General features: G+C 43.4%; 3 protein-coding genes and 1 pseudogene across 10 annotated transcripts in view; 1 reads left to right on the top strand and 3 right to left on the bottom strand.

The window, feature by feature from the left end:
• LOC109929682 (histone H2B 7-like) overlaps positions 1–18,124 on the bottom strand; it is an 823,479-nt gene that overhangs the window by 513,830 nt on the left and 291,525 nt on the right. The window lies entirely within an intron of this gene.
• Positions 1–18,124, bottom strand: part of LOC125488138 (histone H2B 7-like) — an 844,706-nt gene that overhangs the window by 535,069 nt on the left and 291,513 nt on the right. The window lies entirely within an intron of this gene.
• Positions 1–18,124, bottom strand: part of LOC109926824 — a 162,587-nt pseudogene that overhangs the window by 119,674 nt on the left and 24,789 nt on the right.
• The window catches only part of LOC125488142 (zinc finger protein 239-like), a 341,309-nt gene that overhangs the window by 322,759 nt on the left and 426 nt on the right, over positions 1–18,124 (top strand). For 4 of the 5 annotated variants that reach the window (XM_048621042.1, XM_048621044.1, XM_048621041.1 and 1 more), the window contains exons 2-3: positions 5,440–5,492; positions 15,238–18,124. The exon at positions 15,238–18,124 is cut by the window's right edge and continues 426 nt beyond it. In XM_048621042.1, coding sequence (XP_048476999.1) covers positions 15,336–15,806 — 471 coding nt within the window. In that variant the 5' untranslated portion in view covers positions 5,440–5,492; positions 15,238–15,335 and the 3' untranslated portion in view covers positions 15,807–18,124. Of the gene's footprint in view, positions 1–5,439; positions 5,493–12,974; positions 13,096–15,237 lie in introns of those variants that run through there. The other variant, XM_048621045.1, reaches the window with a different exon arrangement.

Raw genomic sequence — 18,124 nt, 5'->3', positions numbered from 1 at the left:
TTGTGGACTTCTCTCCCACAGCACAGTTGAGGCCAAAACATAGGACTAAAATGTTCAAAGGGAAAGAAGGAACAGGGTACTTATTTGCATGTTTAGCCATGATCATTTAAATGTTGAAGCTGGACGAAAGAGCTGAATGGCTTTCTCCTGCTCTTATTTTCTCTGACTGTATTAATGAAGCATATAGTAACAGAGGAGGAAGAACTTTTCCCAACATCAACTGGGGTAGTGATAGTGTGAAAGGTTTGGAGGAATGGAATTCTTAACATGCATCCAGGGCAGCTTTTGAAGCCAGTCTGAAGAAGATCCTACAAGAGAGGAACGGTCGTAAACTTAATTTGAGGTAATTGAAGCCAAGCAAGTACTTGAAATATCAGTGGGGGGTATCAGTTGCAGACATTGATCGTAACTCTGTTAGATTCAAGATTGTTTAGTACGGCACAAGGATGGGCATGGAATCAAAGTTCTAAACCAGTTGAAGGCAGATTGTAATAAGATCAAATATGATTTGGCTAGAGTGGGCTGGGAGCAGATACATTTCGGTAAATGTGTGTCACATCAGTGGGATACATTGAAGAAGGAAATTGAGAGTTCCAATAAAGTCAAAGGGTGGGACCAACAAATCTTGTGAACCCTGGATATACAGGATTGGCTAAAGAGAAGAACGGAAGCATTTAGCAGCTCCGAAAGGTTCAAAACAGCAGAAGCCCTAGCCAAGTACTGAATGTGCAGGGGGAGTCTTAGAAAAGGAAATTAGAGCATTAAAGGGACATGAAAAGATAATTGGCAAAATATAAGTGAAAGGGGTTACATGGGTTTGGAAATCAGAAAGAAGGACAGTGAAACACTTCAAAAAAATTAGCTTAGAAAGAGAGGAAGCTTCTGCTTGGTCTAGCAGGCTTAAAAGTAAAAATCTCCTGGGCCAGATTCAATGTATCCCAGATTGGTGAGTAAGGCAAGACCAAAAATAGCAGGGGCACTGGCAATAATTTTTAACTGCTTTCTGAGCACTGGGGAGATGACGAAGACCTGGTTGTCAAAGAAAGGTTGTAAGGAGAAACCAGGGAACTATAAACCTGTGAGTCTGACTTCAGTTGTGGGTAAGTTGTTGGAGGTGATTATATAAGATAGGATTTATGGACATTTAGAGAGGCAAAAATTGATTATGGATAGGCAGCATGGTTTTGTGTGAGGAAAATCGTGTCTCACAAACTAGATTGAATTTTTGAAGGAAGTTACCAAAAAGGTTGATGATGGCAGAGCAGTAGACATTGTTTATTTGGATTTTTGTAAAACGTTTTGACAAGGTTGTGCATGGTAGATGAATTAGTAAAGTTAGGTCACATGGGATTCAGGGTGAGCTTGCCAACTGGATACATTATTGGCTTAACAGCAGGAGACAGGGAGTCATGGTGGAGGCTTGCTTTTCCGACTGGAGGCCTGTGACCAGCGATGTTCCGCATGGATTGGTTCTGGGTTCTCTCTTGTTTGTCATTTATATGAATGATTTAGATGAGAATCTCGAAGGCATGTTAGTAAGTTTGCAGATAACACCAACAGTGAATAAGGTTTTCTAAGATTACTATGGGATCTTGATCAAATGGGTCAATGGTTGAAAAATGGCAAATGGATTTCAATCTGAATAATTGAGGTATTGCATTTAGGTACAAGAAACAAGGGTAGGGCTTATATAATTAATGGTAGTCTTGTGGAACAGAGGGTCCTCGGGGTGTAGGAACACAATTCTTTAAAGTTTGCGTCACATATGGACAGGATGGATAAGAAGGCATTTAGCACGCTTACCTTCACTGCTCAATTCTTTGAGCACAGCTGTTGGGATGTTATGTTGAGGCTGTACAGGACGTTGGTGAGGCCACTTCTGGACTACTATGTCCAGTTATGGTCGCCCAGTTATACGAAGAACCTTATCAAATTAGAGAGAGTTCAGAAGAAATTTACCAGGATGTTGCCAGGTATGGAAGTTGTGAGTTATAAGGAAAGGCTGAATAGGCTGGGACTTCTTTCACTGGAGCGGAGGAGGTTGAGAGGTGACCTGATAAAGTTTATGAAATAGCGAGAGGTATAGATCGAGTTGATGGTAGTTGTCTTTTCTCTAAGATGGGGAACTTCAAGACCAGGGGGCACATATATAATGTGAGAGGAGAGAGATTTGAAAAAGACATGAGGCAAATTGTTTGCACAGGGTGCATTGCATGTGGAATGTACCTCCTGAAGAAGTGGTGGATGTGCGTACAATTACAACGTTTAAGAGTCATTTGGATGGATGTATGAATAGGAAAAGTTTGGAGGGGTATGGGCCAGGAGCAGGCAGGTGGGACTAGTTTAGTTTGGGATTTTATTCAGCATGGAATGGTTGGACCGAAGGGTCTGTTTCCATGCTGTATGACTCTGAATCTATGACTCTGTGATGTGGGATTGTTATTCGAGAAGGGAACAAGGGATCAACCAGGAAATTACAGTCCAGTCTGTCTCACCTCAGTGGTGGGGAAACCATTAGAAGCAATTCTGAGGGACAGAATTAGTCTGCATTTGGAGCGGAAGTAATTAGTCAGTAACAGTTAGCACAGTTTTGTTCAGGGGAGGTTATGTCTGACCAACTTTTTTTTAGCGAAGAGGTAGCCAGGTGTGTCGATGAGGGCAATTCATTCGACACAGTCTGCTTGGACTTCATCAAGAGTTTTGATAAAGTCCCACAGAGGAGACTGACAGCAAAGGAAAGAGTCCATAATAATCAAGATAATTTGGCTGATTGGCTCCAGAATTGGCTGAGCGGTAAGAAGCAAACAGAGTCTGTTTGGCATAGTTTTGTGACTGGAAGCCTGTATCCAGTGGGCTTCCACTGGGATCAATATTGGGGCCCTTCCTGTTTGTGTTCATATAAGCGATTCACAATGAATGTCAGGTATTGCTCAATAAATTCATGGGTGATATGAAAATTGGTGGGTGGTAAATAGTGAGGAGGACAGCCTTCTGAAGAGTGGTTGTGCAATTTAGGCCTATACTCTGAAGTGTTTAAGAATGAGCGGCTACCTAATTGAGTTATATAGTATGCTGCAAAACATTGAGAAAGTGGAAGTTGAAAGGATGTTTCCTTCTGTAGGACGTTCTGGAGTGAGAGGTTATAGTTTTAGAATAAGGGTTGGCAGGTTTAACGCAGATGAGGAGAAATTACTTGTCTCAGATGGTTGTGAATCTGTGAAATTCACTATGACATAGTGAGGTGAATGCTGGGACATTAAGTAAATTTAAGGAGGTAATTTAATGAGTAATTATTCATGGGCTGGAAGTTTATGGGCAGTAGGCAGGAAAGTGCAGTTGGGGTGGGATGAGATCAGTCACAATTTTATCAAATGGCTGAATTGCTACTCCTGCTGCTGGTTCTTTTGTTCTTAGATTACAGGAGGATATAGATTGGCTGGTAAGACGGGCTGATCAGTATATGTTGGAATTTAATTCAGATAAGTGAGAGGTGATACACTTGGGCAGGGCAAACGAGCCTATGGAATACATGAATAACAATGTAGGACTGAGGATCTGTCAGACTGAGGATCCGTCGGACCCTGCTGTGCAAGTCCATCCATCCCTGAAGATAAGAGGACAGGCAGGTAAAGTGGTTAAAAGGCAAATGGGACACTTGCCTTTATTAGCCGAGGCATAGAGTTGAGGGGCAGGGAGGTTATGTTGGAAATGTATATATAGTTGGTTAGGCCACAGCTAGAGTGTTGTGTGCAGTTCTGGAATCCAAAGAACAGGAGAGATGTGATTTCACTGGAGGCAGCACAGAGAAGATTTACCAGAATGCCGTATGGGCTGGAGAGTTTTAGTTGTGAAGAAAAGTTGGACAGACTGGGATTGTTTTCTTTGGAGCAGAGGAGATTGAGAGGAGCAGAGTTGAGATGTATACATTATGAGGCGTATAGGAGAATTTGAATCTGGATTCCCAGAACATTCCCTGAATCTCTGAATTAATAGTCCAGCACTGATACCATTAATCCAATACATTCCCCAGGATTCTGACCCACCCAACAATACAGGAACAGCAATATTGTTCCAAGTTTGCGATAAGGAGACCTTTATAGGACAGATAAGGGGCGGTGTGCCATTGTTGCTTCTGCTGCCTGGATTGATGCTTGGTGTTCTGACCAGTTTCATTCCCTTTTGATTTTTGGTTTGATATTTTATGAAATGCTTAATAACAGAGCAGTTGGAAAACAGTGGCTGGGTTGGACAGAGTCAGCATGGATTTCTGAAGGGACATGATGCTTGGCAAATCTCCTGGCATTCTTCTAGGAATTAATTAGCAGAGTTCGTGAGGGGGAATCAGTGGGCATGGTTTATGTGGATTTTGAGAATGCTTTTGACAAATTCCAACAGATAATATCAGGTGGGGGGGAGCGTGGTCTCAGAAACATATAAAATCTTAATATTTTCAGAGAGTTTTAATGCGGGAAGGTTGTTCCCGATGCCAGGAGTGCACAGAAACAGGAATCCCATATTAAGGGTACGTGGTAAACCATTTAGGTCTGAGGTAAGGAGAAATTTCTTCACACAGAGAGGGTGAGCTTGTGGAATTTGCTACCACAGAAAGCCGTCAAGGCCAAACCATTGTGTGATTTCAAGAAGGATTTGGATATAGCATTTGGCTCAAGGAATCAAAACATGTGGGAGGTAAATTCAGTTACATGATCAGCCGTGATAATACTAATAGCAGAGCAGGCTCAAAGGGCCGAATGGCCCACTCCTGCTCTAATTTACTTGATTTCTATCAACACATTAGTCAGGAAGAAACTTCTCCCCCTGGTGGAGGGATCAATGACCAGTGTGCATAAATTTACGATCAGAGGCAGGAGATTTTAGAAGGCATGTGAGGAAAATATTTTTCCCCTCGAGGGCGGTGGGAATGTGGAACTTGCTGCCTGTAAAGGTAGTTGGGTCAGAAACAGTCATAACGTTGAAGAAGTATTTAGATGTGTGTGTGTGCAGCGCAGGATTCTCGGCCAGTGCTGGAAAATGGGAGGAGAACAGGAAGGTCGTTGTTTCTGACTGGCACAGCCTTGATGGGCTGAAGGACCTCTTTCTCTGTTTGTAAACCTCTATGACTATCATAACTTTTATACCGCTATCACCCCCCCGTGTCCTTTATTCACCTTGGAGCAATGAGTTTCTTGAATGCAGCCTTGCAGCTAAAATCCCCGATCCCTCAAACCATTCTGATGAAGCCCCTGTCCACCCTCCCAGGGACCCTCCCATCCTTCAGAATGTGTGGGTGATCACTGGTTTGTACAGACCCAGAATGCTCTCTGTTTGTGGCTGTGATGTCATCACACACTGACAATTGTACAATGACATCACCCGCTCCCCAGGGATTTCCTCAAATGTGGTATTTTTCTGACTCCGGTGTTTCTGATATCTTTACAGGTGCCGGCTCCAACAGGAGATTTTCAAATTGCAGACAGTGAAATTGTTGAGCGGTGAGTAGCTTTGACCATTCTTTTACAATTTTGAGGTTTTTGGTGTGTGCCAGTTATCTGTGGGAGGATCCACATCTCTGAGGCTGGTGTAACTCCTTTCCTGTGGATCTGAAGCCATCCACTACTGTGTGTCGCCTCTGTCCTCCCTGATCAGCTCTCTGCCATTGTCTGACCTGCTCTGTTTAATGTTTGTGTTTGTTTGCTGAATCTCTGAAGTTTCTGTCATTGCCCATCATCCAAGTGTGCGCTGCTGACTTACCAGCTCCATCTTCCCTCGATACTTCTCACCGTCAGGAATTGTAGAGTCATAGAATCATACAGTTTAGAAGAGGCACTTTGATCCATTGAGTCTGCACCAAAAAAAAACTTATTTACAACGTTTCCACTTTCCAGTACTTGGCCCATCGCCTTAAAAGTTATGACGTTTCAAGTGCTCAGCCAAGTACGTTTTTAAAGGTTGTGAAGTTTCCTGCTTCACTTACCCTCCCAGCTAGTGTATTCCAAATACCCACCACCATCCGAGTGAAAAACATAAACTTCATCAAATTCCCTCAATCTTCTGTCTTTCCCCTTAAATGATGTCCTATTGACCCATCAACTAAAGGGAACAGATGCTTCCTATCCATCCTGTCTATGACCCTCATAATCTTACAGGAACAGGAGTAGGCCATTCAGTCCCTGGAGCCTGTTCCATCATTCAATGCTGATCTGTCAGCTAACACCAGAAAAGTATCTTTTAGCCCATAGAATTGAGTTACAGTGAGTCGTAGAGTCATACAGCATAGAAACAGGCCCTTTGGTCCCCCGTGTCTATACTGACCAACAAACTCCAAACTACACTAATCCCATTTACCTGCGCTTGGTCAACAGACTACTATGTTCTGGCTTTTTAAGTGTTCATTCAGATGCTTTTTAAATGTTGCGAGAGTACCTGCCCCCATCACCATCTCAGCCCATGCGTTCCATATTTCTACTACTCTCTGGATGAATTCTTTTTCTCCCTGAGATTTCCTTGAAACCACTTATTCCTCACCTTAAACCTATGCCCTCTGGTCTTAGACATGTCTACTATAGGGAAAAGATTCTCATGATCTGCACTGTCTATAACTGTCAGAATTATGTATACCTGAAACCTCCCAAATGCATGACCACACAGCCCCCTCTGCCCAGTTTACCAGTTGATCAATATCAGACTGTAGCCTGAGAGCATCCTCCTCACTATCACCAATGTAACCAATTTTCCTGTCAGCTGCACATCTGTCCTGTAATGTCACATCTTTCCTATAATGTGGTGACCAGGACTGTATACAGTACTCTAGCTGTGGTCTGACCAAAATTCTGTACAGCTTCAACATAACCTCCCTGCTCTTCTAATCTGTGCCTCGACTGATGAAGTCAATGTCGATGTAGAGTCATCGAGATGTACAGCATGGAAACAGACCCTTCGGTCACACTCGGTCATGCTGTCCAGATATCCTAAATTATTCTGGTCCCATTTGCTAGCATTTGGCCCATATCCCTCTCAACCATTCCCATTCATGTACCCATCCAGATGCCTTTTAATTGTTGTAATCGTACCAGCCTTCACCACTACTTCTCGCAGCTCATTCTATACACGCATCACTCTCTGCATGAAAAAGTTGCTCCTCGGGTCCCTTTTAAATCTTACCCCTCTTACCTTAAACCTGTGCCCTCTAGTTTTGGACTCTGCTACCCTGGGGAAAAGACCTTGGCTGTTAACCCTACCCGTGCCCATCCTGATTTTATAAACTTTTATAAGGTCACCCCTCAGCCTCTGATGCTCCAGGGAAAATAGTCGCTACCTATTCAGCCTCTCCCTTTAGCTCAAACCCTCCAGCCCTGGCAACATCCTTCTGGTAGCAGGGAGAACAGAACTGAACACAGTGTTCCAAAAGTGGCCTAACCAATGTCCTGTCCAGCCTCAACATGACCAAGCATTTCCCATACTCAATGCACTGACCAATAAAGACAAGTCTATCAAACGCCTTCTTCACTATTGTGTCGACCTGCGACTCCACTTCCAAAGAACTATGAACCTGCACTCCAAGGTCTCTTTGTTCAGCAACATTCCCCAGGACCTTACCATTAAGTGTATAAGTTCTGCCCTGATTTGCCTTTCCAACATGCAGCATCTCTCATTTTTCTAAATTAAACTCCCATCGACAACTCCTTGGCCCATTGGCCCATCTGATCAAGATCCCATTGTACTCTTAGATAACCTTCTTGGCTGTCCATTACATCACTAATTTTTCTGTCATCTGCAAACTTACGAGCCATACCTCCTATATTCTCATCCAAATCATTAATAGAAATGACAAAAAGCATTGGACCCAGCACCGATGGCCATAGGCCCCCAGTTCAAGAAGCAAGCCTCCTCCACTACCACCCTCTGCCTCCTACCTTCGAGCCAGTTGAGTATCCAAATGGCTAGGTTTCCCTGTATTCCATGTGATCTGTCCTTGCTAACCAGGTTACCATGTGGAATTTTGTGAAACGCCTTACTGAAATCCATATAGACTACGTCGGCAGCTCTGCCTTCATCAATCCTCTTCGTCTCTTCCTCAACAAACTCAGTCAACTTAGTGAGACACGATTTCCCGTGCTCAAAACCACGTTGACTGTCCCTAATCAATCCTTGATGGGATGCATGGTAACTTGCCAAGCTGAATTGGCTCAGTACTGGGGAACAGAGGGTGATGGTAGAAGGCGGTTTGTGTGACTGGAACGCAGTGTGCAGTGATATACCACAGGGATCAGTGCTTTTTGTGATATTCGTACATGATGTGGATAAGAATTGAGAGAGATGATGACTAAGTTTGTGAATGACACAAAAATTAGTCGGGTGTTTGACAGTGAGGAGACAGGTGTTAGGTTACTGGAACATATGAACAGATTGGTCAGAAGGCAAAATAGTGGCAGTTGGAATTTAACCCTGTTAAATGGGAGGTGATGCACTTTGGAAGAAGGAACAAGACAAGAGTGTCCTCCATGAATGGCAAAACATTAGGAAGCTCAAACGAATTTAAGGATCTCATGTGCTCGTCTACATATTCCTGAAGGTGGCAGGACAGGTCAATTCATGTAGTTAAGAACGCATAAAGGATGCTTGCCTTTATTGGTCATTGCATAGATTCCAAGAGCAGGCTGTTACGAAGCGGGGGAAGGTCGAACCCTTCGGATAATTAACCCAAAACACAAGCCCCAATCTGTTATTATGGGAGTAGAGGTTCCCTTCTAATAATGACTTTGAAACACCCAGAGAAGCTTGCTTTGTAATCAGATAAAAGAATGGTTAAAAGAAAGAAAATCCCTGATCTCCACTGTTTTGATCACAAGTAACAAGAACAATTTATTTATTTAACCCTAACAATGACCAAATGAACAGAATTACTGACAAACAGAACAATTTTTGCCCCCACCAGCCCACCACCTCCCGCCCCCACACTGCACCCCAGCCCACCCCACCCCATACACCAGGCACAATGTATTCCCGAACTGAACTGAATTCTCCTGGCATGTTGACCAAATAAACACAAGTCCCACTTATTATAAGCCCAATTAATAAGACAACAATAAATTAAAACATAATCTCTCCAACTTCACATAGAATGTGTCTCTGGAACGCTCTTCCTTCTGTTGATCGCACGCCACAAACACTTTTCTTCCGCTGATTCTACTATCAGGGATGTTTTCTCAGTGAAGACTCTTTGCTAGAAGTGCCGTGGTGGTACCTTTTGTGGATCGGATGGTGCTTTCTTAGAGAGCTTAGTGATTTTTTGTGTGAGCTGGGTGCTTATTTCTCAGATGGTGGTTAGCTCTCACACCCTTCAGATGGCAGTTGGCTCTCTGCCGATTTTCCAAATGTGCTCTTTATATATACCCATGATGACCCGTCCCTTTTCTTACAATTGCATCGGTCCGAGGTTGTCAAAACCGTCAGATTTAAATTCAATTGGCTTTCAATCCCGAAGTGCTTGATTTAAATTAATTGACTGCTTCCAGCTCATTGCCAAAACATTAAAACAAGCCATTGGATTCCAATTATGCAACCAATCAGTACATGTTTCCATTTTTAGTACTGTCTGAAATCCGCAGCTGCTTACAGACCCATTTTCTGTATAAATCTCTAATCTTAGAAATGCACTCTATCTTTTAAAGGGACTGCGCAAACAAATTCTTGTTTCCTGCCTTCCAATTCACGATTACTGTACGCAACTTGGTAACAAGGAAGGTCATGTCAGAGCTGGACAGCACTTTGGTTCGGCCGCAGCTGGAGTACTGTGTGCAGTTTTCATGACCATGCTGTAGGAAGGATGTGATTGCTCTGGAGGGGGTGCAAAGGAGATTCACCAAGATGTTGCCTGGTTGGATCATTTCAGCTATGAAGAGAGGCTGGATATTCTTAGGTTGTTGCCTTTGGAGCAGAGAAGGCTGAGGAGCGACCTGATAGAGATGTGTAAGATTATGAAGGGCATGGACAGGGTGGATAGAAAGCAGCTGTTCCCGACAGCTGAAGGGTCAATAATATGGGGGCAATACTTCACAGTGAATGGTAGAAGATTTAAAGGGGATTGGAGGAAAACCTTTTTCACCTCGAGGGTGATGGAGGCCTGGAATGGACTCCCTGGGCAGGAAGTTGAAGCACGAAAGCTCAACTTTTCAAAACTACTTGAACGAGCTCTGGAAATGTCACGACGTTCAAGGCTATAAGCCCATTGTGTGATTAGTGTCAGCAGCGGGATAGTTTTGGCTCTACAGACTTGCTGGGCCATTGGGCCTCTTCTGTACTGTATGATTCTATAATCCTCCTCCTCCTGAGTAAAGACAGATGTGAAGTACTCATTTAACATGCTGCCAACATCTTCCAGCTCCACACAGATTGCCCCCATGCTCCCTGACAGGCCTGACTCTTTCCCTGGTTATGCTCTTTCCTTGATATCCTTGTAGAATATCTTGGGATTCTCCCTAATCTTCCCTGCCAGTGTTTTATTACGCCCCACTTTGCTGTCCTCATTTCTTTCTTATGTTTCCCCCTTGTACTTTCTCTTCTCCTCTAGGACCTCCATTACTTTCCTCCCTTTGTACCTGTTAAAAGCTTCTCCTTCCCTTCTTATTCACTCCTGAAATTTTGTAGGCATCCAAAGTTCTCTGGGCTTTTTATAGAGTCACAGAGTTATATAGGTTTACAGTGGACAGAAAGGCCCTTCGGCCCATTGAGTCTGCGCCAGTCATAGACAACTGAGTAGTTATTGTAATTTTCCTCCACTTGGCCCATAGCCCTGTATGCCTTTGCATCTCAAGGATCCATCCGAATAGTTCTTAAATGCTCCTACATTTCCCCCAAAGGGAACATGTTTCACCTAATTCCTTTTTAAACAACGCCACTGTTCTGCTGAAGTTTACCCACACAAAGCTGTCTAAGGCTGACCCTGCCTTATTTTAAAACAATTTGCCTTTCTCCAACCCACAGCCCTTTCTTGCAGACAGTCTGTTTTTCCTCTCTGCTGCCTCACAGCACCAGGGACCTGGGTTCGATTCCAGCCTTGGGTGATTGTCAGTGTGGAGTTTGTACATTCTTCCCCGTGTCTGTGTGGGTTTCCTCCAGGTGCTCCAGTTTCCTCCCACAGTCCAAAGATGTGCAAGTTAGATGGATTGATAATGCTAAATAACCCTGTAAAGTCCAGGGTTGTGCAGGCTAGTTGAATTATCCATGGGAAATGTGGAGTTATGGGGATAGGGTGGAAACTGGATTTGGGTGAGATGTTTTCGGAGGGTCGGTGCAGACCAGATTTGCCGTATGGCCTCTTTCAGCACTGTTGGGATTCTCTGAATTAGATCCAGCACTACATTGTCACATGTTGGAGCTACTACATGTTGATATAAAAAACACTCCTGAGTACATTTGAATAAATCTGCCCCTCTAAACTGTTTACACCATGACTACACCAATTAATGCTGGTGAAGTTGAAATTCTGTAATCTAACTACTGGATTGTTCTTTTTACGTACTTCAGTGAATTGTCTGCATTATTCAATTCATTTCATTTCTCCTCCGATGCTGAGGTTATATTGACTCTCAAGTTCTGAACCTTTTTTTTATTCCTTGTAACTTATTCTGCACAACCTTAACGTTAACTGATTCTCTGTCTTCAGAAACTGCCTGACCTGTTGCGATTTTCCAGCATTTTCTGTTTATTTCAGCCTTGCAGCAGCTGCAGTATTTTGCTGCTCTTTTGATAATAAGACCATAAGACATAGGAGCAGAAATTAGGCCATTTGGCCCATTAGTCTGCTCTGCCATTCACTCATGGCTGATAGGTTCTTCAACCCCATCTGGACCTTGCTGTCAGAACCAAGTCTAGAAACACAGACGGATGAATTAAAAGCCCATTTCTGACAGGGTGGGTCACAGATTGTGACCTATTGGTTCCTATCAATTGAGTCACACAAAATCACTGAATGATTACAATGGAGAAGGAGACTACTCTGTCCATGATGTCTGTGCTGGCCTTTCTCCAAAAGCAAATCAGCGATTCCTATTATTTGCCCTTTTCTTTCCTCTTCAGGGGCTTTTCCAGTTAGCTTTTGAAAGTCTTTGTTGCATCAGATTGAGCTGGAGTGGTGACGGAGGAGAAGCTGCTAAGTTTACCCTGAGTCCTTTCAAAGCCAGCTGGGCCCCGCAGTTTCCAGCGTGAAGTTGTCAAAGGGAGCTGGACTCTACAAAAGATTGGGTTGCTTAAAAAAACGCTCTCCAGAGAGTGTATAACAAAAAAAAAATGGTTTGGCGAACAAATATTCTGCAGTTGCTGCAGAAACATGGGTGTTAACTTTCCAAAATGCATTAGATTCTGGAAAGTTTCTGTCTCACTGCAAAATAGCAGATACAACCCCTGTATTAAAGAGGCGAGGAAGGCAGACAACAGGAAACTTTAGGCCAGTTAGGTTGATCTGTCATTTAGGAGATGAGAATCAATTATTTGGAGGTATTATCACCAGACTATTAGTCCGGGGACCTGGGTTCATATCCTGCCATGGCAGATGGTAGAATTTGAATTGAATAAAAGTCTGGTTTTAAGTCTAACGATGGTCATGAATCCATTGTCGATTGTTCGGAACAAAACCATCTGGTTCACTAAGGTCCATCAGGGAAGAAAGCTGCCATCCTGAACTGGTCTGGTTTACGTGTCCAGACCCACAGCAATGTTGACTGTTAACTGCCTTCTGGGCAGTTTACGGATGTCAACGAATGCTGGCCTAGCTAGCGATGCCCACTACCTCTGCATGAATTTAAAAAAAAAACTGAAGAAATAAAAGTGAACAAAAGGATTTAAATGCATTTAGAAAGGTAAGGACTGATTAGGGAGTGTCAACGTGGCTTTGTGCATGGGAAATAGTGTCTCAGTAAGTTGGTTGTGTTTTTTTCAAAATGTGGCAAAGAAGATTGAAGGCTGGGCGGTAGACATTGTCAATATGGACTTCAGCAAAACGCTCAACAAGGTTCCGCATGGTAGACTGGTTAGCAAGGTTCGATCGTATTGGAGTACAGGAAGAGCTAGCCAGTTGGATACAAATTTGGATTCAAGGTAGGAAACAGAGGGTGGTGGTGGAGGGTTGTCTTTTGAACTGGAGGCCTGTGACCAGGTGGTGTGTCATAAGGATCAGTGCTGGGTCCACTGCTTTTTGTAATTATACAAATGATTTGGATGTGACGGTATGGTTAGTAAGTTTGCAGATGACACCAGCATTGGTGGAGTAGTGGACAGTGAACAAGGCTACCTTCACTGAGTAGTTTGGGATCTTGATCAATGGGCTGAGGAGTGGCAGATGGAGTTTGGTTTAGATAAATGTGAGGTGTTCCATTTCAGTAAGGCAAATCAGGGCAGGATTGAGACAGTTAATGGTAGGGCCCTGGGGAGTGTTGCCGAACAAGGGGACTTAGGGTTGGAGGTGCATAGTTCCTTGAAAGTGGAGTTGCAGGTAGACAGGATGGTGAAGAAGGCATTCGGTACGCTCGCCTTCATTTGTCACTGCATTGAGTTATCGGAGTTAGGATGTCATGTTGTGACTATACAGGACATAGTTAGAATACTGTATTCAGTTCAGGTCTCCCTTCTATGAGAAAGAAGTTGTGAATCCTGAAAGGGTTCAGAAATGATTTACAGGGATATTGCTGGTATTGGAGGATTTGAGCTGTGGGGTGGGGCTGAACAGGCTGGGGCTTTTCTTCCCTGGAGAGGTGGAGGTTGAGTTGTGAGGCTTACCGCATCAACGGCCCTCCCAGGCAGTGCATTCCAGACTTACACCACCCTTTAGGTGAAAAATGTTTTCCTCCATTCCCCTGTAAAACTCTTGCCTTTCACTGCAAAATGATGCCCAGTGTTATTCAACCTTCAACTAAGGGAACAATTACTTCATTGTGTTTCTCCAATTGAGTGGAATTCTTTGAGGAGTGACATGTCGTGTGGATAAAGGGAGCCTGATGATATAATGTACTTGGCTTTCCTGAAGGCATTTCACAAGGTACCACGGAAAAGGTGTCTGTTTAGAGTGGGAGCTACTGGTTTGGTGGTACCTACCAGCCTGGATACTGGATTGGCTGGCTGGCAGAAAACCGCGAATATCCATAAATGGGTCTGTTTCAGATTGTCAGAACGTGATAAGTGGGGAGCCACAGGGTTCTGCTGAACCAAAACCTTTTGCAGTTTATATCAATGACTTGGATGAGGGGAATGAAGTCATGGTAGCTACGCTTTGTGTGGATACAAAGCTATCAGGAAAGGTTGCTGTGAAGAAGACTTAATTTCCCTACATCAGTCTGCAGCCTTTTTGAATGAATATTTCAGGTGAGCTATGATATAACAAAGTGTGAAATTGTTCGCTCCAGGGGAAAAACGAGAAAAGAAATTCAGACCAGGGACAGGTGCAGAATCTTGTGGGGCTGAGATATCTAGGGGGTCTGGTGCGTGATGCACAAAACATTGGTATATAATTAACAACAAGTGATGAAGAAGGCTCATGGAATGTTATTGTTTATCACGAGTGGAATCAAACAGAAAAGTAAGGTGTTGATGATTCAGTTGTACAGGGCATAAGTGAAACCACACCTCCACAACTGTGTGCAGTTTTGGTCTCATTATTGAAGGAAGGATGTAAATGCAGTGGAGGTTCAGTAGACTGATATCTGAATGAGTGGGTTGTCTTCTGAGGATATTTTGGACAGCCTGGGGAATGCTCACGTGTCCAAAAAAATGAGGTGTGATTTGACTCATGTTTAATATCCTGAATTGGTTTTGACAAGGTGAATGAGGACATATTTTCTCCTAAGGGTAAGTCCAGAATGGGGAAGACCATTTTAAAACGAGGAGTCTTTGTTTTGGAATAGAGATGAGTTCTTTATTCAAGATTAGTGCGACTTTGGAACTCTCTGCCTCAAAAGACGGTCGAGACTCGATCATTGAACATTTTTAAGGCAGAGGTGGATAGATTCTTGTTCAACCAGGGGATCAAAAGTTATTGGCTGTAGCTGGAAATTCAAAACATGAACTGATCGGTCATGATCGTATTGAATGATGGAGCAGGCAGGAGAGCCCGATAGTTCATATGTTGGCCTTTGTGTTCATACATTTGACATGGAGCCAAATGAGATCCTGGGACAGATGCATGACTTTGTATTTTTATGGGGAGACTCTCATTTCCATGATTTCTGTTCTAAATCAATTCCACAGGATATTAGGAGAGGATTTACAGTCGGGAAACTGCAACCGATCAGGATTTCACAGAGTGGCCCAATTCGGTGTAACCTGAATCTCATTGGACTTTGAACATGGAAGGAGAAAATACCGTTGACAGCGGTGAGAAACTGTATATGTGTAGTGCGTGTGCACGAGCGTTCAGCCGATCATCTGACCTCTCGAAACATAAACGAAGTCACAAGGAGAAACTGTGGAAATGTGGGGACTGTGGGAACGGATTCAGATCCCCAACTGAACTGGAAATTCATCGGCGCAGTCACACTGGGGAGAAACCATTCTCCTGCTCTGAATGCGGCAAGGGATTCAGTCAGAAATCCCACCTGCAGAGACACCAGCGAGTTCACACTGGGGAGAGACCATTCTCCTGCTCGGAGTGTGGGCAGGGATTCACTAATTCCTCCAACCTGCTGATACACCAGCGAGTTCACACTGGGGAGAGGCCATTCATCTGCTCTACGTGTGGCAAGGGATTCACTTTGGCTTCCAGCCTCCAGACGCATCAACGAATTCACACTGGGGAGAGGCCATTCACCAGCTCCTAGTGTGGGAGGGGGATTCTCCGACGCATCCAGCTAGATGACACATTGGTGAGTTCACACTGAGAGAGTGTTTACCTGTTCCCACTGCAGGATGGTGTTGAGGCATTTATCTGAACTGACTGTACTTCAGCAGACTGCCTGTGGAGAAGCTGAGTGAGGGGATTCACTGAATCTGCCACCTTGTGGACAGTTCACACTGGGGAGAGGCTGATCCCCTGCACCAAATGTGGGACATATTCCCTCCGTCATCCAGCCTGCTGAAACACCAGTGAGTACATTGTGTGAAGAATCTATTCACGTGCTGAATGTGGAAAAGCAATCACTCGGTCATCCAGCCAACTGAGAAGCCATCGGGTTTGCACAGGGGAGAAGCCTTTTCAATGTCCAAACTGAGCGAAGTATTTGAAAAGATCCTGGGAGTTGACATCCCACGTACTTGTTCACATTGACGTGAGTCCATTCAGGTGCACTTACTGCAGGACTGAGCTCAGGTGAGGAACTCACCCCACTCTACAGCAGTACGTTCACACTGGGGAGAGGCTGTTCACCTTCTGTGTCGGGGAAGGGATTCATTGAGTTACGAAAACTGCTGAAATGCCAGTGAGTTCCTGAGTAACTACAGTGATGAAAGATGTATAATTTAGATAAATTCCAGTTTTGGAAGTTGGCTTTTATAATAGAGACACTGAATGTGGGTCATTTTCTGAAAGTTTTCTTTAGAATAAAAAGTGAGTCCTTGTGAAACAGTGACCTTCCTCCAGCACTGCTCAGAAAGCAAGTGACTGTGGAGCCCCATGTGGAGTTAATGGGAAATTGTTTAGACTCTGTTGATTTACAACAGATGAGCAAACATCAATTGACGTTATCTTGTTTTCAGTTCAGAATAATCAAGGATTGATTTTAGTTTATAAACCCAGGGTTAGAAGGTATTTTGTTCAGTTTGGAGATCTGACTGTGATCAGAATCAAGTTTAGTCTCTCTACTATGTAGAGCTCAGAATAATTCAGTGGAAAAAAGAACAAAAAGTCACCCGAGTAGAACTTCTGAACCAGGAGAGGTTGGTTTGAGCTCTGAAGGTATTAGAAGCAGAAAATGTTTATTCTCTGAATTTTGAGAATATTAATGAAAGAAAATTCCATAGTTCACAGGAAAAGTTATAACTTAGAGATTTAATATTGGGTGTAATTTCTCTGGATTTAAATCTGTATAAATTGATGCGGGTACACAGTTGCAGCAGGTAATCAGGAAGGCTTATGGAACATTGGCACTTTATTTCAAAGGGGTTGGAGATTTAGAGTTGGGATGTTTTACTGCAACTGTACAAGGTGCTGGTGAGACCACATCTCGAATGCTGAGAATAATTTTGGTCCCCTTATGAAAGGAAAGGTATCATTTCATTGGAGGTAGTTCAGAGAATGTTCTCCAGGGTATTCCCTCATATGGAGGGACTGTCGTATGAGCAAAGGCTAAACTTGTTGGGAATCTACTCACTGGAGTTCAGAAGAATGAGAAGTGAGGAAACATATTAGATTAAGCTTGAAAGGGTAAATGTTGAGAGGATTTTTCACCTCCATGGAAGAATCTCAGACCAAAGAGCATAGTCTCAGCTGTTAGGGCCACTGCCAATTTAAGAATGAGATGAGAGGAATTTCTTCTGTCGAGGGTTGAGATACTATGGAACTCCTTGCCACAGAACAGTGAGGCAAAGTGGGACCTTGTGTATATTGAAGGCTGACATAGATTCTTGATGTAAGATTATGGGGAAATCACAGGAAAGCAGCCATGAAGAATGTCAGATCAGCTCTGATCCTGCAGAATGGCAGAGCAGGCTCAAGGGGCTGAATGGTGCTGTTCGGAAATAGGTTGGGAACATATTTAAGCACAGCAAAACAAGTTGTTTTTCTTTGTTTTTGTCTTGCATAATGAAGATCTGTTTTTATTTTTGCTAAAGAATCTCTGCAGCCTCACATGACTGGGTTTCAGTGACTGACCACCACATTAACCAAATTAAAAGAATAATCTCACTTGGAGACAGTCAGACACGTAATTAAACTCTGTCACCCAGTGTATCAGAACATGTGAAAAAAAAGTCTCATCCAATACAAAATAATAAATGAAGGACAATTCAACCTGATACTCTAGTTGTTCAAGAATGTATCCCATATTTACTCACAGGAGCAAAGACTGTCAGAAGCAGAGTGAAACTCTCACTTGCGTACCAGACTTAAGGTGAATATTTACAGAAGAAATCCCTCCCTCTCCCAGAGAGGAAGTTTCAAAATGAATAAAGCACAAGCAACCCTCCAACTCTATTTTAATTT

The sequence above is a fragment of the Rhincodon typus genome, unplaced genomic scaffold, assembly GCF_021869965.1.
Source record: "Rhincodon typus isolate 14 unplaced genomic scaffold, sRhiTyp1.1 hic_rhity00000051, whole genome shotgun sequence".
Lineage (NCBI taxonomy): Eukaryota > Metazoa > Chordata > Chondrichthyes > Orectolobiformes > Rhincodontidae > Rhincodon > Rhincodon typus.
The sequence above is the reverse complement of the archived record's forward strand: the minus strand, read 5'-3'. Positions and strand labels throughout refer to the sequence as shown.